This window comes from Cyclopterus lumpus, chromosome 19, assembly GCF_009769545.1.
Source record: "Cyclopterus lumpus isolate fCycLum1 chromosome 19, fCycLum1.pri, whole genome shotgun sequence".
In the NCBI taxonomy this organism is placed as follows: Eukaryota; Metazoa; Chordata; class Actinopteri; order Perciformes; family Cyclopteridae; genus Cyclopterus; species Cyclopterus lumpus.
This window is the reverse complement of record NC_046984.1, coordinates 17,250,882-17,276,657: the sequence shown is the minus strand read 5'-3', so window position 1 is coordinate 17,276,657 and position 25,776 is coordinate 17,250,882. Positions and strand designations below refer to the sequence as shown.

Sequence of the window (25,776 nt, the reverse complement as noted above, 5' to 3'; positions counted from 1 at the left end):
ATTACTGACCTAACTCTGTAGTAATAACACATGACTGATCTAACTGTAGTAATAACACATGACTGATCTGACTGTAGTAATAACACATGACTGATCTGACTCTGTAGTAATAACACATGACTGATCTAACTGTAGTAATAACACATGACTGATCTGACTCTGTAGTAATAACACATTACTGATCTGACTCTGTAGTAATAACACATTACTGACCTAACTCTGTAGTAATAACACATGACTGATCTGACTGTAGTAATAACACATTACTGACCTAACTCCGTAGTAATAACACATTACTGATCTGACTCTGTAGTAATAACACATTACTGACCTAACTCTGTAGTAATAACACATGACTGATCTAACTGTAGTAATAACACATGACTGATCTGACTGTAGTAATAACACATGACTGATCTGACTCTGTAGTAATAACACATGACTGATCTAACTGTAGTAATAACACATGACTGATCTGACTCTGTAGTAATAACACATTACTGATCTGACTCTGTAGTAATAACACATTACTGACCTAACTCTGTAGTAATAACACATGACTGATCTGACTGTAGTAATAACACATGACTGATCTGACTGTAGTAATAACACATGACTGATCTGACTCTGTAGTAATAACACATGACTGATCTGACTCTGTAGTAATAACACATGACTGATCTGACTGTAGTAATAACACATGACTGATCTGACTCTGTAGTAATAACACATGACTGATCTGACTCTGTAGTAATAACACATGACTGATCTGACTGTAGTAATAACACATGACTGATCTGACTGTAGTAATAACACATGACTGATCTGACTCTGTAGTAATAACACATGACTGATCTGACTGTAGTAATAACACATGACTGATCTGACTGTAGTAATAACACATGACTGATCTGACTGTAGTAATAACACATGACTGATCTGACTGTAGTAATAACACATGACTGATCTGACTGTAGTAATAACACATGACTGATCTGACTGTAGTAATAACACATGACTAGATTAAGAACAATACAACTGCACATTAGAAATGTTGCTTTGTGTGCAACATTGAGAACAAAATGTTCACCCTGAAGGGTCAACATAGTTTGTGTGGATTATGACAAAGAATACTTGGTACTCTTCACAAAGTTGTGATGAAAGACACACACACACACACACACACACACACACACACACACACACACACACACGCCGTGGTGTCCCATATAACAAACACACACGTCAGCTGAACTAATTATAACCGGCACATGAAACCGGGCTGGTCGACAGGAGGAGAACTAGCTCCTCATGTTGTTACAAGTCTTATCCGTTTCCTCCTCTTCGTCACTCCTTCTCGAAGTCGCCGACTCCGAGGAATGTCCGCCGGTCGTTACTTTTTACCTCCGGGCCTCAGCCGACGCCCATGAAACGGCTTTTATATCTGACTTTGGTTCTTTTATGAAGTGATGACACAATCATTTCACACTTTTTTGGAGCTAGAGACAGAAGGTCTAAATACTGAAATGTAGTGTGTGGGCCGAGCTGAAGAACCGGGTCACAGCTGAGGTCACGTGGTGCAGTAAATCAATGCTGTGGAGAGGCTGGATGTGAACCTGATCAATCAGGCCTGAGGATCAATACTTGGTTATAACTGACCCGCTGCATCACAGGAACACAACCTTAGCTTACGCTAACACTTTTAGAGATTTAAAGTATGACATTAAATTATCTGTACTCCAAAAAAAGACTTTTTAAAGGTTTTATTCATGAAGAAAAACTGCTTCGTCAGATTTGACTGACCAAAACAATCCACTCACTATCATCAGGTTTGATCTACATATGTGAGAAGATTGTCACATTTATCCAACAATATCAAAAGGACCGTTTAGCTGTATTCATGTATCAGAATATGCCAGCTGGCATTTCGTTGGTTAGCAGAAGAGTTCACACTACGAGCTACGTTGTGAAAAAATGTAACTTTATGTCACTCTGGACCATCAGTCATCACACTCATCACCCGGCAACAGCAACCTCTGGTTATGGTCAATACTTCCAGTCCTAAAGCTGCATTCTCTCTCCTGACCACCAGGGGGCGACTCCTCTGGTTGTATAGAAGTCTATGCTTCATGTGTTAAAGCTGCATTCTCTCTCCTGACCACCAGGGGGCGACTCCTCTGGTTGTATAGAAGTCTATGCTTCATGTGTTAAAGCTGCATTCTCTCTCCTGACCACCAGGGGGTGACTCCTCTGGTTGTATAGAAGTCTATGCTTCACGTGTTAAAGCTGCATTCTCTCTCCTGACCACCAGGGGGCGACTCCTCTGGTTGTATAGAAGTCTATGCTTCATGTGTTAAAGCTGCATTCTCTCTCCTGACCACCAGGGGGCGACTCCTCTGGTTGTATAGAACTCTATGCTTCATGTGTTAAAGCTGCATTCTCTCTACTGACCACCAGGCGGCGACTCCTCTGGTTGTATAGAAGCCTATGCTTCATGTGTTAAAGCTGCATTCTCTCTCCTGACCACCAGGGGGCGACTCCTCTGGTTGTATAGAAGCCTAGGCGTCTTGCGTTGCGCTGAATGTTTTTTCATACATAAACAAATTAAAAGCACTTGGCTTTGATGTAGAAACTTCAGCGAGTCAGACATATAAAACACAGCCTGTCGAGTTTCATATTTAATTTAATTATCGTCTCTGGCTCTCTGCCGTGTGATGGAGACACGATGAGTGTGAAAGCAACTCGTCACACAATAACGGCCTCAGTGTGTTCAAGGATTAGGAAACTCTGGTTTCAAAATGCAGATTTAAGTGGCGTCAGAGAGCGAAGCGACCTTTACACCGGCTGTGAGCAGGAAGCGAGGCTCAGGAGGTCGACGTGTTGAATCCGGCTCGTTCCTGCATCTCTAAACGCGCCGACGGTCCCGAGCGGACGGGTCGATGGCAGCGTCGCGTGAACAGGAACCAGCTGCAGCAGTGGATGAATAATTACTGCTCCTTGCTCTCCTTCTTCCCCCGAACTCAAAGCACGTCTGATTCCTCTGCGTCGCAGTGAAGTTTCATTTGGCAGGAACACAGAAACAGGCTAAATGTAATATACACGCTGTAAAACACCGCCATGTTTAGGGGTGCAGAACGAGCCACACCAAGTATGAGAGAACTGAAGCTCCGCCCCCGCCACTACATGGTTTACAACATCTATTCTTAATTTATTAAGTTTATTAATATTGAATGTGTCCAAAATTGCACCAAATTCAACAAAGTTCCTTCCAGATATACAAAGCACACACACGGTTAATACACATCGAGACCTGTCAATCACCTCGTAGCCCCGCCCCTAAAGCATCCCCTGCTTTATGGTCTGTTTGACTCTAAATTATCATAATTTACTAAATGAACATCACGCTGTATTGAAGAAGACTTGAAACTAGAGATTGAGACCAAAAACTAATGTTTACAATGTTTACTGAGGGAATACATCAAGAGAAGTAGAGTCATTTATATAGACTTCTATACAACCAGAGGAGTCGCCCCCTGGTGGTCAGGAGAGAGAATGCAGCTTTAACACATGAAGCATAGACTTCTATACAACCAGAGGAGTCGCCCCCTGGTGGTCAGGAGAGAGAATGCAGCTTTAACACATGAAGCATAGACTTCTATACAACCAGAGGAGTCGCCCCCTGGTGGTCAGGAGAGAGAATGCAGCTTTAACACATGAAGCATAGACTTCTATACAACCAGAGGAGTCGCCTCCTGGTGGTCAGGAGAGAGAATGCAGCTTTAACACATGAAGCATAGACTTCTATACAACCAGAGGAGTCGCCTCCTGGTGGTCAGGAGAGAGAATGCAGCTTTAACACATGAAGCATAGACTTCTATACAACCAGAGGAGTCGCCCCCTGGTGGTCAGTAGAGAGAATGCAGCTTTAACACATGAAGCATAGACTTCTATACAACCAGAGGAGTCGCCCCCTGGTGGTCAGGAGAGAGAATGCAGCTTTAACACATGAAGCATAGACTTCTATACAACCAGAGGAGTCGCCCCCTGGTGGTCAGGAGAGAGAATGCAGCTTTAACACATATTTACTCACTTTAACCAGCTTAAAGTGATTAAATGTTATTTCCTTTTCTCCGTCTGTTAATACAGAAATATAGATTCATAATTCCACCCACTGCCGCATCCCCTATTGGGAAATATGCAAAGTGTTATGTAAAACACCGAAGGGAGGGGGGAGGGGGGGGGGAGGGGCATCAGAGACAAACATTGCAGCACTGTGAGGATTTCTGTCGCTCTGATATCGATTCTCTCAGATTGAAAACACTGCAGTGGCATCAGACTCAACCAAAACACACACACACACACACACACACACACACACACACACACACACACACACACACACTCACACACACACACACACACACACTTTGGACCAGTTTGCAGCATTCCTCACTTTTAGTGTCTGGTTTGTATGCAGACGGAGTTTCACAAGATTTTGCAATCGATGCAGACTCAGCAGAAGTCGAGGGAGGGGTGTGTGTGTGTGTGTGTGTGTGTGTGTGTGTGTGTGATCTACATTGTGTGGGACGGGACGGCGCTGAAGCAAAAAAGCAAAATGAGGGGAAACGACTTCAGATGCAGCAGTTTGTGTTCGAGAGCCGCACGACGCAGCCTGTGTGTGTGTGTTTGAGTGTGTGTGTGTGTGTGTGTGTGTTTGTGTGTGTGTGTTTGTGTGTGTGTGTGTGTGTTTGTGTGTGTGTGTGTGTGTGTTTGTGTGTGTGTGTGTGTGTTTGTGTGTGTATGTGTGTGTTTGTGTGTGTGTGTGTGCGTGTGCGTGTTTGTGTGTGTGTGTGTGTGCGTGGGTGTGTATGTATGTGTGTGTGTGTATGTGTGTGTTTGTGTGTGTATGTGTGTGTGTGTGTGAGTGTGTATGTGTGTGTGTGTGTGTATGTGTGTGTTTGTGTGTGTGTGTTTGTGTGTGTTTGTGTGTGTGTGCGTGTGTGCGTGTGTGTTTGTGTGTGTGTGTGTGTGTGTATTTACTGGAAGTGGAGACTTCATATGCAAACAGCCACCTGCATGCAAAGCCAGAGGTAGTCTGGATTATGGGATGGCTCACACAGACCTTGTTTCACTGTGCAGGACGACCAGAAGTACGTTTACATTAATGTTCAGTGTGGTTCGTTCTTGGTTTGGAACCCTGCAGTTGGGAAATCCTAGAACACTTTAAACCTGTATTTAAATCTCTTGTCAACGTGTCAACGTGTCAACATGTCAAGGTGTCAAGGTGTCAAGGTGTCAAGGTGTCAACGTGTCAATGTGTCAAGGTGTCAATGTGTCAAGGTGTCAACATGTCAAGGTGTCAAGGTGTCAAGGTGTCAACGTGTCAATGTGTCAAGGTGTCAAGGTGTCAAGGTGTCAAGGTGTCAAGGTGTCAAGGTGTCAAGGTGTCAATGTGTCAAGGTGTCAAGGTGTCAACGTGTCAACGTGTCAACGTGTCAATGTGTCAAGGTGTCAATGTGTCAAGGTGTCAACATGTCAAGGTGTCAAGGTGTCAATGTGTCAAGGTGTCAAGGTGTCAACATGTCAAGGTGTCAAGGTGTCAAGGTGTCAAGGTGTCAATGTGTCAACATGTCAACGTGTCAACATGTCAACATGTCAACGTGTCAACGTGTCAACGTGTCAACATATCAACGTGTCAACATGTCAACGTGTCAACGTGTCAATGTGTCAACGTGTCAACGTGTCAACATGTCAACATGTCAACGTGTCAACGTGTCAACATGTCAACATGTCAACATGTCAACGTGTCAACATGTCAACATGTCAACGTGTCAACGTGTCAACATGTCAACGTGTCAACGTGTCAACATGTCAACGTGTCAACATGTCAACATGTCAACATGTCAACGTGTCAACATGTCAATGTCAACGTGTCAACATGTCAACGTGTCAACATGTCAACGTGTCAACGTGTCAACATGTCAACATGTCAACATGTCAACGTGTCAACATGTCAACATGTCAACGTGTCAACATGTCAACACTGTGAATGAAGTTCTGTGACGACGCTCCAGACTTAAGAATCTCTACATCGTTTATTGCTCAGACGAGAGGAATGCAAGTCGTCCGGCCGCATATCGAACGCTCCAAAACATCCCGTTCAGGTCGCCGGGCGCCGACGTGTTTTCTGTCAATCAAGTTTTATCTACCGGATATGAGCCATAAAACCACGAGAAGGATGTCTGTGGTCCTCCGATCTACAGGTGGAGGAGACTTCTGTGTTTCATGAGCAAGAAAAGTCATGTAAATAATGGGTGTTAGAAGTGTTTTAGTGACAAGAATTGTGTTTGTTTACAGGAAAACAAACTCCTTTCAGTACGACATAAACAAAAAATAAAGAAAAGAGAGGTTGGTGTAAATGGTATAAATAAATAAAATGTATTAAATAAATGTAATACATTCAATACATTTAATAAATGTGATAAATTTAAAATTAAACAAATTTAATACATTTAATATATTTAATAAAATATATAATAAAATTAATTTATTTTCGCAGATTCACATCGCTGAATAGTTACGATGCAAAATATGTGCGTGCTGTTAATTAATTCATCAGGGTTGACGCGCGCGGCGTCTCTGCGGCGCTCCTCAGGCCGCATGCGGTCACTTCCTGGTCACCGGTTGCAAAAACAAACCAAGATGGCGCCGAACCCGAGGCTTCAAAAACATCCACGGACCAACGTGTGACGTCGTCATGGTGACGTAGTCCGTGGGACTCAGAGGCCGAGGCCCAAAGTGTCTCCACAAGCTTTTAAATAATAACTCTTTGTAGCATCTGACCTGCTCCAAAATATATAATATCTTCATAAAGACGACGATCGAAGCTGAATTTGAATCTGTGATGAAAAGAATAAAGTTTAGCCCCCCCCCCCCCCCCCCCATCATTACCCCATAGCACCCTGCAGTAAGCTCCCCATGAAGGGCCTCTCATGCACCTCCACGGCGGCGTCGTGTACCTGGCACGGCGATAAGCTCGCCCTGGCGACGTGCACATTTCCAACATATTCCACATTCCGTGCGACACGAAGCCGACTCACCAGCACGGCCCCGAAGCGCCGCTCCAGCTCCTCCTCGGGTGGCACCGGGAGTTTGATTCCAGCTCGTCTCCGGGGGCCCGCGGAGCCGGGAGGGGCCACCGCCGCCTTGCCCTCCTTCCCCTGAGGCACCTCCATGCTCCCTGCTGCGTTTCCCATGATTGTGAACAAGTAAATAACCAGCTGAAGAAAAAAAAATAACCTGCCAAAAAGGATTAGAATAAAAAACTAATCTTGTATCTAGTTGTTGAAAGTTTGAGGCTCCGGCCTGTGACCTTTGGTTATGTCCATGACCCCCCCGGTCTGTTGACCGCTCACCACTCAAACCAGGAGAGAGCAGCGGGGTGAAATCCACCCCCGCCTCTGAATGAGGTCCCGATGCATTATGAAACCCTAGAGAGGGGAAGGGGATATCCTGAGAGTGACAGGCCGGGTGACAGCTGAGTGAAAGGGGGGGGGGGGGGGTTCAGAGGCAGCAATGAGAAGTAGAACAAATAAAAATGAAGATGAAGCAGGAGGAGATCTGACTTCTGTTCTTCTGCACAACTCTGAAAGGAAACTAGTCCTCAAGCTGCAGAGCTCCCTGCTGAGGACCCTGAGCCGGTCTCTGGAAGACCCCCATCTGCTGCCGGATGCTGGGAGGCCTTTTGGTCTGCGGGTCCGGAGGAGGGGAAAGGCAGAGGTCCAGCAGGCGGACTCCCGGTCTCTCTGAAACAGGGACCCGGAGAGAGAGACGGGCGGCGGCGGCGGCGGCGTTGGTCCTCGCAGCGGAGAGCGCGGAGCTCTCTGGGTCCTAGCGCCTCCGGGTTCAAGGAGGCGCATGTGACTTTCTACAGAGAGATAAAACGTTCAAGAATTTTACAAGATTGATTTTCAATATATTTGTTTCCTGATCTTTAATATATCCCATAATAAACACCAAATGAATTAACAAGTACTGCCACTTACGTTTTGAGGGAACATATTTATATTTTATTCAATAAATACCGTTAATCAAAGTCCATTAATGAGTTAAACACGGGACATGAGACCAAAGTAACTACTTATTTTAACCCAAAACGCAATCTTTAAATTTTTACTGAGCCCAGAAGTTCTGTTTTCCTGAAACTGTAAACGCTCCACGTTGATACGCATGCGTGAGAAGCTTAAAGTCTTTTTACTCACTAAATATGAGTCTTTTCAGATTTAGGGGGTCAACATATCTGGTGTGAAAGGTCACATTTCCTTTAGGGTCCGTTGCATCGAGAGGCTGCATCCGGGACCTTTGGACATTCATAAGTAATGAGCGCCACGCTGACACCTGTGAGTCCGGCCACACCTGGTCAACGGGAGACAATGGAGCGCGACGCGTTCAGGGACTTACAGGAAAGTTAGAATTTAGAATAAAGTCATGATGGATACAAAAAAAAAAACATCCACAGAATTCGCATTCATACACAGAAACAACTAAAAGGATGGAAGAAACAGAAAAATATGACGTTAATATTATGTTTTAGCTTCTCAACTGTGAGGATAATTTTGTATATATAGATACATAAACTATATATATATTATAATATATATATGGGTATATATTATAATATATATAGGTATATGTATATATATTATATGTAGGAATATATATATATATACAGTACATAGTTATAATATTATATATACATATATATATATACATATATAGTATATAGTTATAATATTATATATATATATATATATATATATATATATATATATATATATATATATATATATATATATATATATATATATATATATATATATATATATATATATATATATATATATATATATACGTATCATTATAGAGATGAGTGAAACCTGCTCCTGCCATCTTCAATGACTGGCGTCTCTTTTAAAGGACATCACTGCATCACACTGACATCTAGTGGCCAAAGCGTCACATTGCAGCCGGAGCGCTGTTCTCAACGAGGCTCTGAGGAAATGTTTGGTATTAATATAAATATTGCTGCTATGAATGGTGGGTGAAAAGACGAGTCTTTAAGTTATTAAATGCACTAAAGTTTAATTAACACTATACATACAAATAAACAGTTTATATTCCACACGCTTTGACAACACAGGTCTCACGATGTATCTGTTTATTAAAAAACAACTCTGAAACACACAAAAGCTCAAAAGGCTCAAATCTAAAAAGCACAAAGTTGGACTTCAAACGGGGTTAAAACATTGATTTCAGTTCCTTGAACTACACACGAAAATCTGAGACATCTGCTTCTTGTCACCTGATGGCTGAAAAACAAATTAAGTGTGTTTTTTGTGACTATTTTTGGGGCATAAAGTGACTAAAGTCAACGTGACTAAAGCTGTGAATCAAATGTTTATTAAAGTATTTAAAACTCACGACTGAAACTACAGATTTAGTTTCTCCAACGTTTCAACCAAAACATTAATTTAGATTTTATTTAAAAGACAAAACATGAGAAAAAAAAACTGCAGTACAAATGCAGTAATAACGTGTTAAAAAAAAAACGAATACCAGAAATCCTTAATACAAATAATTAAAGGGAGTTTTAGGTCAATTTAAAGCTACCTGGTTCGATGCCAACATCTTGGTAATTAAGTGCTTTAAAGAGCAAAATAAAAAGGTTTACATGGTCAAGACATAAACAGGAAGTTACAGCGATCCAGACGTGACGCGAAGAAGAGAGGAAAAGAGATCTGAAGTTTGAAATGTTATCTTTTTAATCTGTTAAAAAACAAAGAATTCAAATGATTAGGAAATGAAAGATTGTATTTTTATTGATTAAAACAAATCTTGTCATTAGTAGTTTTAATACAGTGTAATAAGAGTTATATTACTCATAATTGCTCTAATATCTATTTTATATTCATGTGACAACATCTGGATTTATTCTCGTTCATCACCAACACTACATTTTACTAGATTACATGTGAACGCATCACGAGAAGGGTATCATTTACCTTCAGCCAGTACTCATTTTCACTGAGCGGAGCCTGAACGCATCATCATGTAACTGATCTGAACTTCTGCTGGTTCTCCGTTAGCGGTGCTGCTAACGTCACTAGCTAATGTTACTAGCTAACGTCACTAGCTAACTTCACTAGCTAACGTCACTAGCTAACGTTACTAGCTCTCCTCTTGTTGGTCCAAACACTGATTGGTTGTTCACTAAGTCACATGATCAGAGACTAGAAACACATCCATGAGGTCCTGATCACACGTTCTACTGGATACTGGAGGATAAAACATTAAACATAAAAAAAGAAAAACATTTCAAGGTAATCAATCCGCGGTCGATCCGTTACGCCACTAACATCATGTATACCGTTGGGAAATATGCAAATCAACAATTCAAAGTCCACTGCATGAAATATTATTTGGTTCCTGGAAACAGAAAGGTGATGGGAGGCCCGTGTCCGGGGGCCCGTAAATGGTAACACTGCTCGTCATCATTCACCCATTCACACCCATTCATACACTGATGGGAGGAGCCACCTCAGGACTAACTGACATTCACACACAGCGACGGGAGCAATTTGGGGTTAAGTGTCTCGCCCAAGGACACATCGGCATGGACTGCCGGAGCCGGGGATCGAACCACCGATCCTCTGATTGAAGGACGACCCCGCTCTTCCACCGAGTCAGAGTCGCCCCACGTGGGATGTCGGCGCGGGAGGAGCACCGGAGCTGGCGAGGAGATGGAGTTGGAGTTGGTGCTCCTGCTCTGTGGAGCCAGCTGGAGCCCACACCGGCAGCCCGAATCCCGGACCAGCCTCAAGACGTCGTTACGGAAGCGCACGCCCACCAGGGCGTACAGGATGGGGTTGAGGCCGCAGCGGCCGTACGCCAAAGAGCAGGTGACGTACTCCAGCAGCAGGCCGCAGAACGGGCCCGCCATCTTGCGCGACAGCACCACCGTGTACGGCAGCTGGAACGCCAGGAAGACCAGAACCAGAGCCACCATGAGCTTCAGGGTGCGCTGCCGGTGCCACTGCTTCCCCCGCCGGAGCGCGTCCCCTTCCCACAGCACTCGCGCTACCAAGGAGTAGCACGCCACCATGACGGCGAGGGACACGCAGAAGACGGCGACGACGGCGGCGTTGGTGGCCATTTTGAGCCGTTCGCATTTCATCGCGCCGCAGTACGGCTCGCTGTCGTACCACGTCGCCTCGGCGTAGAGGACCTCGGGGAGACTGAGGAGCACCGCGACGAGCCACACGCCGACGGCGGCCGCTTTCCCGACCGCCAGAATCCGCCCGCGCAGCCGGAGCGTCTCCTGCGCCCGGGCCACCACCACGTAGCGGTCCACGCTGACGCAGGCCAGCAGCAGGAGGCCGCTGTACGTGTTGACGGAGTAGCCAGCGCGCGCGACGCGGTGGAGGGCGGCGGACGAGCGGCGGCCCAGAGTGTCGGCGGCCTGCAGCGGCAGCGTGAGGAGCAGCAGCAGGTCGGCCAGCGCCAGGTGGAACAGGAAGACGTCGGTCACGGAGCGCAGCCGCAGGCGGCGGTAGAGGGCGAAGGTGGCGATCACCACGCCGTTGCCCACCACGCCGAGCAGGAAGATCAGGCTGAAGACGCCGATCTGGAAGGTTTTGATGGCGAGCTCCTGCTCCCCGGCCTCGCAGAAGTCTGAGTCCCAGCCACGGAAGTCTGTGGCGTTGGTTGTGTTCCACGAGTAGATGGAAAGGTCGACGCTCTCGTAGTCCACGTAGTCCACGTAGTCCACGTAGTCCACGTAGTCCACGTAGTCCACGTCGTCCTGGACGCTGAGATCCATCGCTGGAAGGGGAAGAAAAATAATTCATCTTGAATTTAGAATTTATCAATGAGAAGAAAAGAAACTTTCCTGTGATTTAAAATGCGTCTCTGCAACTTTTACATCAATCCATGATTTTATTATTTTTAAGACATTTTAACAATTTTAAAAAATCATAAGAAATTCTAAAAAATGTTAAGAACTTGTAAGAAACTTTAAGAGATTTTAAGAAATTAAAAAAGCAATGTTAAGAAATGTTATGAAATTTAAAAGAAATTTCAAGAAATGTTAAAGACATTTAAAGAAATTTTAAAGCCATTTTAAGAAATTTGAAAAGAAATATAAAAAAATGTGAAAGAAATGTTAAGAAATTTGAGGGAAAAACATTTCCCCCTGGGGATGAATAAGGTACATATCTAATCTAAGTGGAAACTGGATAAAAAAAACTAAAAATTCTCTAATTCTAAAATTCATATTCTTTAAAATGTCTTTAATTATTTTACATTCATTGAAGGTAAGTTTGGGCCAAATAACCTGAACAATAAAAGCCTTCTGCAGTCTGTAATGATGATGATGATGATGATGATGAGTCATTCTGGGCTTCTACAAAATGTCACAGTTGTGTGAGGACTAAAAAAAAATTCTTTAGAAAATCTTAAAAAACGATAACCAGCAACTCCTCCACCATCGGGCTGCAGCAGCTGTGGCCTCTGACTCATTCCGCTCTGGTAGCGTGCGACGGGCATCGGGCCGTTGGCTCGGGGGGAAACCGTGGGCAGCGCCAGCCTCTCCAGATCAGTCAGCGTCGCGTGCGATGAAGTCTTCAAAGGACGTTTCCACAATCACCTTTTTATCATTTCATCTTCCACCGGGCTGAAGATGCAGTGAGCTTCATTGTGCTCCTTTATTTTAATATCGCACAACTTCTTTAGTGGAGGACGTAGATATTAAGAAGGAGGACGTAGATATTAAGAAGGAGGACGTAGATATTAAGAAGGAGGACGTAGATATTAAGAAGGAGGACGTAGGACGTAGATATTAAGAAGGAGGACGTAGGACGTAGATATTAAGAAGGAGGACGTAGGACGTAGATATTAAGAAGGAGGACGTAGGACGTAGATATTAAGAAGGAGGACGTAGGACGTAGATATTAAGAAGGAGGACGTAGGACGTAGATATTAAGAAGGAGGACGTAGATATTAAGAAGGAGGACGTAGATATTAAGAAGAAGGACGTAGGACGTAGATATTAAGAAGGAGGACGTAGATATTAGGACGTAGATATTAAGAAGGAGGACGTAGATATTAATCAGGAGGTTCCTTTAAAAAGGTAAGAGGAAAAACTGTGAAGAGGAAAACTATTGTTCTGAGCTGAACAGCGCTGAGATTTATATGATATTTATTTATTTTCCAAGTTATGCTTTGTAACTTTACATTTTTTATTAATTTGAGTCACGGCAACAACAGTTTTGCTTTATTATAATTGACTTACTGTTATATAGCCACAGGCCTCGTAACTCCATGAGGGTTTACAACAAGTAAAACTGCAGTTTGCACAATATGATACGTCTATAAACAATAATACGGCACTCTTTATTGACCCGCTTACGATCAATAAAAGTAGAGCCACTCGGGTGAATTCTTGGTCCATTAAAAACACACGTAAACTGTCTTTAGCAGCATCACTTCTCTGCATCTCAAGGTCCGTTATTACGCTGATGATAATGTGTTGTATATGGTTCTACTCAGACCCACCGAGTCTCTTCAGGGGTTTTGTGCGTCCTAAAAGCAGAAACACTAAATATGTGGTGTTCTCCACATCGATACGCTTCTCTGGCTAATCTGATGAATTCATTATTTATTAATTTCTGTACTTGACTTTGGAGACGTTGTGTGTACTTTCACACTCAAGATGTGTTAATGTGTTTCACACATTCTGTATCGACCATCACAGCTGAAGGGAAACACATCTCTTGATATATTTGGCTCGAATATCATAGTTTCTACATCTCTCCTCCTCCTTATTATGATTATGATTATTATTATTTGACAATAATCATTGTCTGTGCCAGCCAATAATGGCAAAAATGACGTATAATGGACATTTTAAATGAAGTTGTATTTCTTTTTAAGCTTAATTATATAATGTTGAATACTCTCCTAATTGTTTTTATTTGTTTAGTTTATTTTAATAAATAAATCTTATCTTTTAAACATTGGTTATCTCTGCAGCAGCAGACCGCTCGAGTGATACGATGTCATGAAAATAAAATAAAAACATATAAAATTATCACTATTATTCAACTATTATTCAACTATTATTATAGTTTTTTAAATTCTTGTTTAGCATCTTTTTTTGTATTATTTTCTTACGCTGGCGGTTAAAGGTTACGTAACATTTCTAAGGATTTTAATATTGTAAACATTTTCGTCTTTCTTGTCTATATTTAAATGAGGTTCCATCAACCTGATGAAATAGTTTAGATTTTGAGCCTGAAACATTAGTTATCAGTAAACAGTAAATATCATCGACAACGAGCAATATCAGGAAATCCAGCAGCAGTTTCATATGTTTCAGTCATTCTTCACAGCTGTGCGTGACCCCGTTGTCAGGCGGTTGCCACGCGGGAAACCGTGTCACATGACAGGGGAGTGAGTTTCATTCCTCCTGGAGCTACAATGTGATCATATCAAGTTTTCCTTGTGGCGTCACTTTGATCTCCCTTCACTAGAATAACATGTATTACCAACGCGTGTGAATATGAGTCATATGTGAGTCCGATTTCATGACGTAATATCAGTGAGTGATTTAGTGAATATGTCCAATATTCATGTTAATCTCTTTACATGCAAGCTCAGTCATATTTATGAATGTATTTATTGAAAAGTAAATTTATTTAATTTTTGCACTGAATATATACTTCTAATGTCCATATATATACAGTATATATTGCATTTTTTAAATATATATATAAATACATATATATATATATATATATATATATATATACAGTACATATATATGTATATATATATTCATTAAGCATAGAAATGTTTCAGCTAAAATAATATAAAAAATCATCATACAATCTAGAAACAGTCCCTCAATAGGTCTTTATATATGTATATATTTATATTTATATATATATATATACAAATATAAATATACATATATATAAATAATTATATATAAATAAATAAATATATATGTGTATGTATATCTATATACTGTATAAATCTATATACAGATATACATATATATATATATATTTATATATAAATATATATATAACTATATATACATATATATAAATAAATATATATATATAAATAAATATATATATGTGTATGTATATCTATATACTGTATATATCTATTTATAGATATACATAGATATATATTTATATTCATCAAGCATAGAAATGTTTCAGCTAAAATAATATAAACATTCATCACACAATCCATAAACAGTCCCTCAATAGGTCTTTATATATGTATATATTAATATATATAAATATATATATATATATATATATGTATATATATACATATATATAAATAAATATATATATATATGTGTACACAATCCATACACAGTCCCTCGAAGGGTCTGGTGGTCTTACCTGTGCTGTTTGAGGTGTGCAGCATTTCAGAAACCTTCCTCCTGGTCTGAGATAGAGATTTGAGAAGCCACCCTTAAAAATAAGCCTGAACCACCTCCAACCAATGAAACCACTTCCTGTTTGCTGACCTCGGCATACCCTCCTGGGTTAGTTGTTTTCGTGTCTCTGAGACCGACTCTGTGCGATGCTTCTCATCATTTGACTAATTCTGATATGATTTCAGATCTGATTTGTTTATCGCTGCTCCTCCATGCAACCGTACTGCATCCATTCGTCACTGCAACTGCATGGGTGGAGTTTTTGTTCATAATCGGTTTTACATTTCTGGATAAACTGCACATTTGGCAATATTTTTTCCCTTGAGAAATCAATAACATGTCCTCATAAGAGGGGTCAACATGCTGTGATCTGCACAGCGTGGAGCCGGAGGTTCAACGGGAGGACGACACTCTCAGGGTGTGAACGCCGGCTCACAACCTTCCGTTCAGCGCCGAGGTCATGAGGTCGTTTGTGGAGTTATCGATAGTCAAAAGGGGAAAAGAACATTTTGGTCCATTTTTCTGTCATGAAAAGTTTAACATTTTCGCTTTAAAGACGACTCGATCGGTTATTTACATCGTTGTTACGTGCAAAGCAACTCGTTAAATATCTTTAGCGTGGCCGTATATTGATGCCTTGACGTGTCATGTCAGTGACCTCTGACCTTTTCATAAAACTACATGTCGGCAGCCGTCCGTGAGTAATATGTTAAAATAAACTGGTAAGCGACATCGAGTGGTTTAAGCAGCAGCGCTGAGGAGCTCTAATAATAAAGTCATAGTTATGTAGTTTGTAAAAAAATATATATATATATTTACATGTATATACATATTTATATTTACATGTATACAACACAATATATTGACTGTAACTGTTAGATTTCCACTGAGAGCTTAGATGGGGATAAAGACATTAGAGCTAAGGACTCATTATTGTTTTCAGAGTTTAGAGGTTTAGGTTGTAAAAAGGAAGCTTTAACTGTTTCACGCTCATGATGAAAGTTATTTATTCTATCCTTACAAATTTGTGCATTTTTGTGTTTTGTGCATTTATTCATTGCAAACTAGCTTCAGTATTACAAATGTAGAGTAACAATGATGAATAGTATTGTATCATCTGCATATAAATGGACTTTGCAATGTTGAGTTGGCAAATAAATATAATTTACAAATAGCGTGAATAACAGGAGGCCCTTATAAAGATCCTTGTTGGACACCTTTATGAGTGAATTAAAACAAAACGTTGCTTTTATCCATCCATCCATTCGTTATACCAGCTTATCCTTTGGAGGGGTCGCGGTGGGCGGGGGCCAGCTGTCAATCACGACCCGCCGCATAAAGACGGGCAATCAATCACCGTCAGTCACAATTTGGAGGCAAATTCAGTGAAACCTAGACTGCGTGTCTTTGGACTGCAGGAGAACGGTTCTAATCCAGAACCTTCTGGCTGTGAGGCGACAGTACGAGCATGTGCTCGGGTGGCAGCGCAGACGTTAGTGGTGGAGAGCGTCCGGTGCTCGCTTGTTGGTGCGTTGCGGTTGTTGTGAACCGGTGTGAACCCGGTGTGAACCTGTGAACCCGGTGTGAAACGGTGTGAAACCGGTGTGAAACTGTGTGAACCTGTGAAACCGTTGTGAAACCGGTGTGAAACCGGTGTGAACTGGTGTGAACCTATGAAACCGTTGTGAACCCGGTGTGAACCGGTGTGAACCTGTGAAACCGGTGTGAACCTGTGAACCCGGTGTGAAACGGTGTGAAACCGGTGTGAAACTGTGTGAACCTGTGAAACCGTTGTGAAACCGGTGTGAAACCGGTGTGAACTGGTGTGAACCTATGAAACCGTTGTGAACCCGGTGTGAACCGGTGTGAACCTGTGAAACCGGTGTGAACCTGTGAACCCGGTGTGAAACGGTGTGAAACCGGTGTGAAACTGTGTGAACCTGTGAAACCGTTGTGAAACCGGTGTGAAACCGGTGTGAACTGGTGTGAACCTATGAAACCGTTGTGAACCCGGTGTGAACCGGTGTGAACCTGTGAAACCGGTGTGAACTGGTGTGAACCTATGAAACCGTTGTGAACCCGGTGTGAACCGTTGTGAACCTGTGAAACCGGTGTGAACCTGTGAAAACGTTGTGAACCTGTGAACCCGGTGTGAAACGGTGTGAAACCGGTGTGAAACTGTGTGAACCTGTGAAACCGTTGTGAAACCGGTGTGAAACCGGTGTGAACTGGTGTGAACCTATGAAACCGTTGTGAACCCGGTGTGAACCGGTGTGAACCTGTGAAACCGGTGTGAACCTGTGAACCCGGTGTGAAACGGTGTGAAACCGGTGTGAAACTGTGTGAACCTGTGAAACCGTTGTGAAACCGGTGTGAAACCGGTGTGAACTGGTGTGAACCTATGAAACCGTTGTGAACCCGGTGTGAACCGGTGTGAACCTGTGAAACCGGTGTGAACTGGTGTGAACCTATGAAACCGTTGTGAACCCGGTGTGAACCGGTGTGAACCTGTGAAACCGGTGTGAACCTGTGAAAACGTTGTGAACCCGATGTGAACCTGTGAAACCGGTGTGAACTGGTGTGAACCTATGAAACCGTTGTGAACCCGGTGTGAACCGGTGTGAACCTGTGAAAACGTTGTGAACCCGGTGTGAACCTGTGAAACCGTTGTGAACCCGGTGTGAACCGGTGTGAACCTGTGAAACGGTGTGAACCTGTAAAAACGTTGTGAACCCGGTGTGAACCTGTGAAACCGTTGTGAACCCGGTGTGAACCTGTGAAACCGGTGTGAACCCGGTGTGAACCGGTGTGAACCTGTGAAACCGGTGTGAACCTGTGAAAACGTTGTGAACCCGGTGTGAACCTGTGAAACCGGTGTGAACTGGTGTGAACCTATGAAACCGTTGTGAACCCGGTGTGAACCTGTGAAAACGTTGTGAACCCGGTGTGAACCTGTGAAACCGGTGTGAACCCGGTGTGAACCGGTGTGAACCTGTGAAACGGTGTGAACCTGTAAAAACGTTGTGAACCCGGTGTGAACCTGTGAAACCGTTGTGAACCCGGTGTGAACCTGTGAAACCGGTGTGAACCCGGTGTGAACCGGTGTGAACCCGGTGTGAACCTGTGAAACCGGTGTGAACCCGGTGTGAACCTGTGAAACGGTGTGAACCTGTAAAAACGTTGTGAACCCGGTGTGAACCTGTGTGAACCTGTGAACCCGGTGTGAACCGGTGTGAACCTGTGAAACCGTTGTGAACCCGGTGTGAACCCGGTGTGAACCTGTGAACCCGGTGTGAACCCGGTGTGAACCGGTGTGAACCCGGTGTGAACCTGTGAACCCGGTGTGAAACGGTGTGAACCGGTGTGAACCCGGCGACCGGCTGTTCAACCCGTGAACACAACGTTCATTCTGACTCGTGATTGGCCGGATACTTTCTTCCTCGAGAGGTTCACGTCGCGCTCATTTCAAGCTTCTTTCTTTTCTCTCTCAGGTGTTTAATTGTTTTCAAATGAAACATAAAATAAAATGCATTGAATTTGGAAAATGTTTGTTCCGTAAAGCTTGTTATCCAGTCCCTATGACCTCTAATAGCATATTAATTATATTACATTAATCAGAAGAATATGTGCTTGGTAATAAGCCTTCAGGTCTGCAGTTATGGATGTCAGTAAGTCGCTAATATTATTATTATTGTATTATTATGTAGTTGTAAATGTTGTTATGTTAAATAATTGGATTATTTTATAAATGGCAATTAATAAAAACAAAGATACATCTTACTAAACATTAATTAGCTAATAAACAAGTTGTAAATAAACAATTTGTACAGTTTAGACACTTCTCAAAATCTATTTCAGGAAGGTTTCCTTCTCAGTATGACACACACACACACACACACACACACACACCCACACACACACACACACACACACACACACACCCACACACACACACACACACACACACACACACACACACACACTCTCTCTCGACCTGTTACAGGTCATGTGATGTGTTAAGTTGTGGTCTTTGTGCGTCACGATTCAATCACCAGAGGAGGAAATGTGTTTTTAAAGTGTTGATTGTAACACTTAATATATACGTTAATACTAATAAAGACTAAATCCTTCATACTAAGAAATGTGTTTGTCCTGATTTCTTAAACATGAAAAAATACAAATTACACAATATTTACAGATGCTGCAAACAAAACAATGTACAGTCACGGGACGTCGAGGCCGCTCCAGAAGCCGCCGTCGGTCTGGTGGTCGGCACGGCGACCACGATATTATTTGGTGTTCTACACGTCCTCGATTTGCTCTTCTGAATTCCCAAAGCTTTCCCTCGACGTCTTTCAACCCGCAGCATAACCCCCCCCCCCCCACCCCCCCCCCCGAAGGCCAGAAGCGCTGCCCGTCTCTGAGCTGAGGTGGAGCCTGAAGGCATCACGAGAAACGCTCCCACATCCTGCAGAAGAAACCCACGAGAACAGGAAGTCGCTGCGTTTCACTCGGCAGTCGGTGGCGTCTTAGAGGCAAAAGGCACACTTTAAACACACGTGAATCAACAGAATACAGGAAGCGTGTTGGTTTTCTTTGTGCCTGCATCATTATCGCACGCCTTGTCCAACATGGCGGAGCTCTCCGGGAGCGGAGGCCTTGTTTGTTGTGTTCTGGGAGGTTTTGCCTATCGGCAGCACCAGCTTCCTGCCTCCAGAACCCGGCGCGGTCCACTTAGCAGCCGCCGGCGCTGCTGCTAAGTGGAGGAGGAAATCCCTTAAGAGGGGTTTCAGGGACTATCTGAGGAAGAGCAGGAAGCCCTCCCTGTACCCACAATGCCACCCACATCAGGAGAGAGCCCAACTAAGAGGTTTATCGTTGTGGTATTATCATGTGTTTATGGCCGGAGCATTTCCCCTTATTTACTGCTAACAGATAGTATCGTGTGTGTATGAGAAACATGGATTTTTATTGTTTGTATAGACACATTTATACAAACATGAGCCCCAAAACCACAAATATATAGTTTAATCCAGTTTAATGAATATATATATATATGTATTTTTTTATATATCCAGTTCATCCAGCTGGTCACTGCAGATCTTTAAAGCCAAATTAAAGCAATATTTCAAATATAAAACAATTACTTGTGAAAGGTTTCACTTGTTGTAACAACGAGGCCACGAATCAATTTAAACTGCAGTAAATCGCGATGATATAAATACTCACATCTTCTCGCTGGTTCTGAGCTTCAGAGAAAGTACATTTAATGACGAGCAAACACATGGAGGAATATGAAAATGAATAGTTAGCGGCACCTTTTGATACGGCGACACAAACGGACGAGTCCTGATTTAAAAAGTGTAGAAAGTAAAGCAGGTTTGTCTTCACGAGTCCTCTCCTCCCTCACCACCGCCTTGAAAGCAGCAGCAGATCCGTATCTCCCCTTCGTCCTCTTCCTCTTCCTCTTCCTCTTCCCTCATCAGCTCAGGGGTGGGGCTTGTTTCAGGCGCCTCGGGGTCAGCGGCCGGCCTGGAAGGTTCCCGACGATCCCCTCGCCGCTCTCTCCGCCATGATGCTGTACCTGCTCGTCGTCGTCCTCGGTGCGTACCCAACGTACCCGGAGGGGGTTTTGGGCTTAACGATGGTTGTTGTTGTTGTTGTTGTTTGTTTTCACGCTCTTAGCAGTTCCTGTGTTCTGGGGTCCATTGTTTCCCCCGAGTGTGTGTGTGTGTGTGTGTGTGTGTGACGGCTAAGAGTCCTCTGAAACATGATGGGAGCTGAATGTGTGTCTTCAGGTAACGTGAACTCACAGACTCTGAGACAGGAGCTGAGCCCGGAGGACGGGAACCAAACGGCCACGGCGGCCGGCGCCGGTAAGACCGCGTTTTCATTTCGTTTATTGAAATGTTGGAAATGTGCTCTGAAAAGTTTCCTTCATATTGATTTAAACATCCCAAAGATATTCAATCCGACATCATTAAAGCAAACGTTTTAAAACCAGAACACGAGCTGGAAGCAGCGAATTCTTCTGACTTTAACAATTCTTCATGATGGGATTGTCAGTGACGATCGATCAATACATTAATCATTAAAACAGACAAATCCTGATTATTAGGAAGCTGAAAGAAGAGGAAATATTGATTAGGTTTACACACTCAGGCCTCAGGAAAATATGCTGAGAACTCTTAAAATGGCATAAAAACATACCGAACAGCACTTAAACTTACATTAAGTTCATAAAAGAAATATCTTAATTGCATCACAGAAAGGACACTTTTATTTTATGTTTTTTTTTACAATAAACATAAAACCAAAATAAGTTAATCTCAAATCATAAACTCTCTGCATATACAATTAATTTTTCAATAACATTTTACATGACAATTACTGTATTTCTTTAAAAATCAGTCAAAATGTTTCACTATTAAAGAGCTAGACATCTTTTTTTATTTTATTTCATCACTCACGATTATCCCGATAATATGAAATTCGCCACAATTGATTAAGCCATCGTGTGGATTTTTGACATAATTGATAATATTGGAGAACATCGCTCAGCTGAAGTATTTGTTTTGTGTCTGCAGGAACGACGAAAGCCGGCGTGAACCTGACGCGTCTCCTCGAGGAGGAACCGGGAGTCAACCACACGTTCGTCACGGAAGACGACGGTGAGCGTTTCCCGTTACCCAAAAACACGATTATAGGACACGCCGAGTAACGTTTATTATTGATGGAACGCGGCTTTGCAGAGAGGTTTCAGGACCAGGACCAAGAGTTCTGGGACAGTCGTTGCCAGGAGGAGGAGCTAAAGGAGCTCAGTCACATCTACTGTGGGCAACGCTTCCACACGGACATGGAGCCCGTCAGCCCGGAGGACCGGTGTGTGCTGGAAGAAGTCATGAGGTAGTTTTATTTATTTTAAACTTCTATACAACCGGAGGAGTCGCCCCCTGGTGGTCAGGAGAGAGAATGCAGCTTTAACACATGAAGCATAGACTTCTATACAACCAGAGGAGTCGCCCCCTGGTGGTCAGGAGAGAGAATGCAGCTTTAACACATGAAGCATAGACTTCTATACAATACAACCAGAGGAGTCGCCCCCTGGTGGTCAGGAGAGAGAATGCAGCTTTACCACATGAACAATAGACTTCTATACAACCAGAGGAGTCGCCCCCTGGTGGTCAGGAGAGAGAATGCAGCTTTACCACATGAACAATAGACTTCTATACAACCAGAGGAGTCGCCCCCTGGTGGTCAGGGGAGAGAATGAAGCTTTAACACATGAACAATAGACTTCTATACAACCAGAGGAGCCGCCCCCTGGTGGTCAGTAGAGAGAATGCAGCTTTAACACATGAACAATAGACTTCTATACAACCAGAGGAGTCGCCCCCTGGTGGTCAGGAGAGAGAATGCAGCTTTAACACATGAAGCATAGACTTCTATACAACCAGAGGAGTCGCCCCCTGGTGGTCAGGAGAGAGAATGCAGCTTTACCACATGAACAATAGACTTCTATACAACCAGAGGAGTCGCCCCCTGGTGGTCAGGAGAGAGAATGCAGCTTTACCACATGAACAATAGACTTCTATACAACCAGAGGAGTCGCCCCCTGGTGGTCAGGAGAGAGAATGCAGCTTTACCACATGAAGCTTTGGCCTCCTGATTAATCCACTGGGTTCTCTTCCAGGCCTTACAACGAACTGATGCTCTGCTTGGAGCTGCTGTCTGATTCGGCTGGCTGTTATTACCCAAACCCCATCACCGAGGACTTCTTCCTCTCCATCCACTCAAACTACTTCCACAACTGCTCCAAGGATGATCTTCTGTTTGAGGACGCGCCTCACGAGCTGGTGGTCGCCCTCACGCTCGTCCCCGTGAGCCTCATCCCCGTACTGGTTTATCTGGTGGTTTGTAAAAGCGGTGTCAAAGAGTGAGTCGTGTTGCACTCTCATGCTCCACTAAACCTCAACGTCATCATTAAAAGTTGAGAATGAAGTTATGGAGCAAACATAAATCTTTTTACTTTGCATATGTTTTTTTTGTTATGTGTTTCGCTTTTAAAGGAGCAGTGTGTAGGACTTAGTGGCATCGGGTGGTGAGGTTGCCTACACTGGCCCTTTAAATATAAATTTAAACCCAGTTAGCCTAGCTTAGCATAATATTAGCATTATATATTGATTGTCTGTGAATAAGAGCTTTAATATTTAGTGTGTTAAGTCTACGCTGGAATAAAGCAGTGTCCGAATACTTTTCTACTATATAATATATATAAATACTATATATACCTTTACAAGTATGATATTGAGGATTTCTATTTTCAGTAAATAAAGCATGATATATTTTCTACTTTATGTCTTTGTGAGTTTGACCTTGCTGAGGACGAGCTAAATAATAACAATATATTATCTGGGTAGATTTTAACAATTTCTGCTCAATATTGACATTTTTCTCCATTTTCTAAATCTTTACTTGTAACTTTCTACTTACTTTATGATAATGAATTCATTTATTTGTTAACATAAATCAGCCTTCTCAATGTATGACGTGTTCTGTCTCTTATTTCAAGAACCAGTATATATATATATATATATATTCATGTGATGATGAGACAATGGGCGTCATCACCTCCAAGGGAACACGACTTTACAGACGTTTCACCTTTTTTGTAGTCGTTTAGTGTCTTTTTGTCGTAATCTTGTATCTTTTCGTAGTTGTTTAAAGTTTCTTTGAGTTAATTCTTGCACTTCCTGGTTGGTTTGTGTCTCTCTGAGTGACGTTGTGTTGATGAAGGCCTCGTATGCCCGCTCAGTAATTCATCAATATATATAATTCACAAACGTGTGTGATTTGGTATCTTTCTCAGACAAATTATTGACGTGTTTATCTTTAAATAAAACAAAATCCAGATTCAAGGGAGCTTATTGTTGATTAAAAAACATTTTATTGCAACAGAATCCTCTTTTACAAAAAATAAAACTTGCATTTGCTTGTTTTTAGTATTTTTTAATTTATTTTTGGTGCAAATAAATGAGCTAAACCAAACACATGGAGAGGGCGAGACGAGCAATACAGTTTCACAACCTGACGCTTCTAAGAAAATAAAGTTATGCTAAATCTGCGGCGGTTCCTGGTGGTACATGTGTGTGTGTGTGTGTTTGTGTGTGTGCTATCCTTGTGAGGACAAAGTGGAGTTTCACAGTTTGATCGTGATGACGTTTGTTTTCAAGATGAAAACGTTTAGCCGGCGCTCTCTTCTTCAAAGGCCGGTTTCAGGTTTTCTTCTGGGTCAGAGTGGTTTAGCTCAGGGCTGAGATAACACACTGTTTCCATGAGAGACCTCACAAGTATAGAAGAGCTGGCTAATCAGATGTCGATGCTTCCTGATAGGTTGCAAAAGATGCTGAAGATAAGAAGACGGGACGGTCATTAGCACAGAGTCTCACTAACACCATCTCTGCTTGGCCTCTGTATGCACTGAAACACACACACACACACACACACACACACACACACACACACACGCACACACTCAATTGAACCCTCCATTTTCTCTCCAACCAAACCTGATTCTGTGTGAGCTCCATTTAAAAAGTACTTTTATGATTTATGGGCTTTCTTGACTGAAGCAATGTTGGCCATGTTAACAGACTGAACTATTAGAGATGAAGATAAATGTTGCTAACATGCTAACATAATAGAAATAAAGATAATGTTGCTAACATACTAAACTATTACAGACTTGTGGCTTATTTTTCCGGTGTAGCATGAGAGCAAAGCGGGTTTAACAAGCTAACTAGCGGACGGCTGACTACTTAGCAAGCTTGCTAATTCCACTATGTTTTTTTATGCAACACTGGCTACAGAAAATGATCAGAACAAAGTTGTCACTTATCATAGCAATGTGTCTGGATGGAACATTAAGTTCTTACATTTTAACTAATTTAGCTGCTAGCTAGTCAGCCGGCCATCTTGCTAATCCTCCCTCGTGCCCATGCTAACGTGCTAACACTGGTAACAAATAAATGTCTGGTGGCCAGTGGGTGGCGACGTTGGAGCCGGCTAACATGTTAACTCCCTCAAGTTTTTCTTGTGGTCCCGGAGAGTGACTGTACATGTTCAGAGAAACATCTTCAGGCATTATAACATTTGCTAGACATTTATTCTGCCTCTCCGATCACAAAGATACCTCATCAAGTTGACTAAAAGAGGGTCTATGATGGGGCTGAGTGCAAAGTAAACGGGCCAAAGCGCCC

The 25,776-nt window shown here is 42.6% G+C and overlaps 3 protein-coding genes across 3 annotated transcripts in view; 1 reads left to right on the top strand and 2 right to left on the bottom strand.

Annotated features, from left to right (window-relative positions):
• The window catches only part of LOC117748774 (formin-like protein 1), a 31,116-nt gene extending 23,860 nt beyond the window's left edge, over positions 1-7,256 (bottom strand). Inside the window, exon 1 of the mRNA XM_034558840.1 lies at positions 7,101-7,256. Within this exon, the coding sequence (XP_034414731.1) occupies positions 7,101-7,256 (156 nt within the window). The remainder of the gene's footprint in view (positions 1-7,100) is intronic.
• Positions 7,257-7,656: 400 nt separating this feature from the next.
• Positions 7,657-21,000, bottom strand: ccr10 (chemokine (C-C motif) receptor 10). Its single transcript, XM_034559361.1, has 9 exons — positions 20,928-21,000; positions 20,139-20,273; positions 20,003-20,045; positions 18,727-18,847; positions 18,588-18,638; positions 12,543-12,678; positions 10,657-11,880; positions 8,360-8,415; positions 7,657-7,890 (listed from the first exon to the last, which is right to left on the bottom strand). The coding sequence occupies exons 1-9, from the start codon at positions 20,998-21,000 to the stop codon at positions 7,657-7,659; spliced, it is 2,073 nt and encodes a 690-aa protein (XP_034415252.1).
• Positions 20,579-24,052, top strand: LOC117748829 (receptor activity-modifying protein 3-like). Its single transcript, XM_034558927.1, has 5 exons — positions 20,579-21,120; positions 21,316-21,393; positions 22,105-22,188; positions 22,270-22,423; positions 23,211-24,052. Exons 1-5 carry the CDS (start codon positions 21,090-21,092, stop codon positions 23,455-23,457), a joined length of 594 nt encoding a protein of 197 aa, XP_034414818.1. The 5' UTR covers positions 20,579-21,089; the 3' UTR covers positions 23,458-24,052.
• Positions 24,053-25,776: the final 1,724 nt, after the last annotated feature.

What these genes read in the sequence shown, in the direction of transcription:
- ccr10 (XM_034559361.1), bottom strand. Translation starts at nt 21,000, where the DNA reads ATGAGGGAAGAGGAAGAGGAAGAGGAAGAGGACGAAGGGGAGATACGG. An exon ending in CTGCTGCTTTCAAGGCGGTG is followed by an intron (nt 20,274 to 20,927) that starts GTGAGGGAGGAG and finishes TCCTCCACTTAG; the next exon opens with CAGCAGCGCCGGCGGCTGCT. An exon ending in GCTCCGCCATGTTGGACAAG is followed by an intron (nt 20,046 to 20,138) that starts GCGTGCGATAAT and finishes TTTGCCTCTAAG; the next exon opens with ACGCCACCGACTGCCGAGTG.
- LOC117748829 (XM_034558927.1), top strand. Translation starts at nt 21,090, where the DNA reads ATGATGCTGTACCTGCTCGTCGTCGTCCTCG. An exon ending in CCTGCTCGTCGTCGTCCTCG is followed by an intron (nt 21,121 to 21,315) that starts GTGCGTACCCAA and finishes GTGTGTCTTCAG; the next exon opens with GTAACGTGAACTCACAGACT. An exon ending in GGCCACGGCGGCCGGCGCCG is followed by an intron (nt 21,394 to 22,104) that starts GTAAGACCGCGT and finishes TTGTGTCTGCAG; the next exon opens with GAACGACGAAAGCCGGCGTG.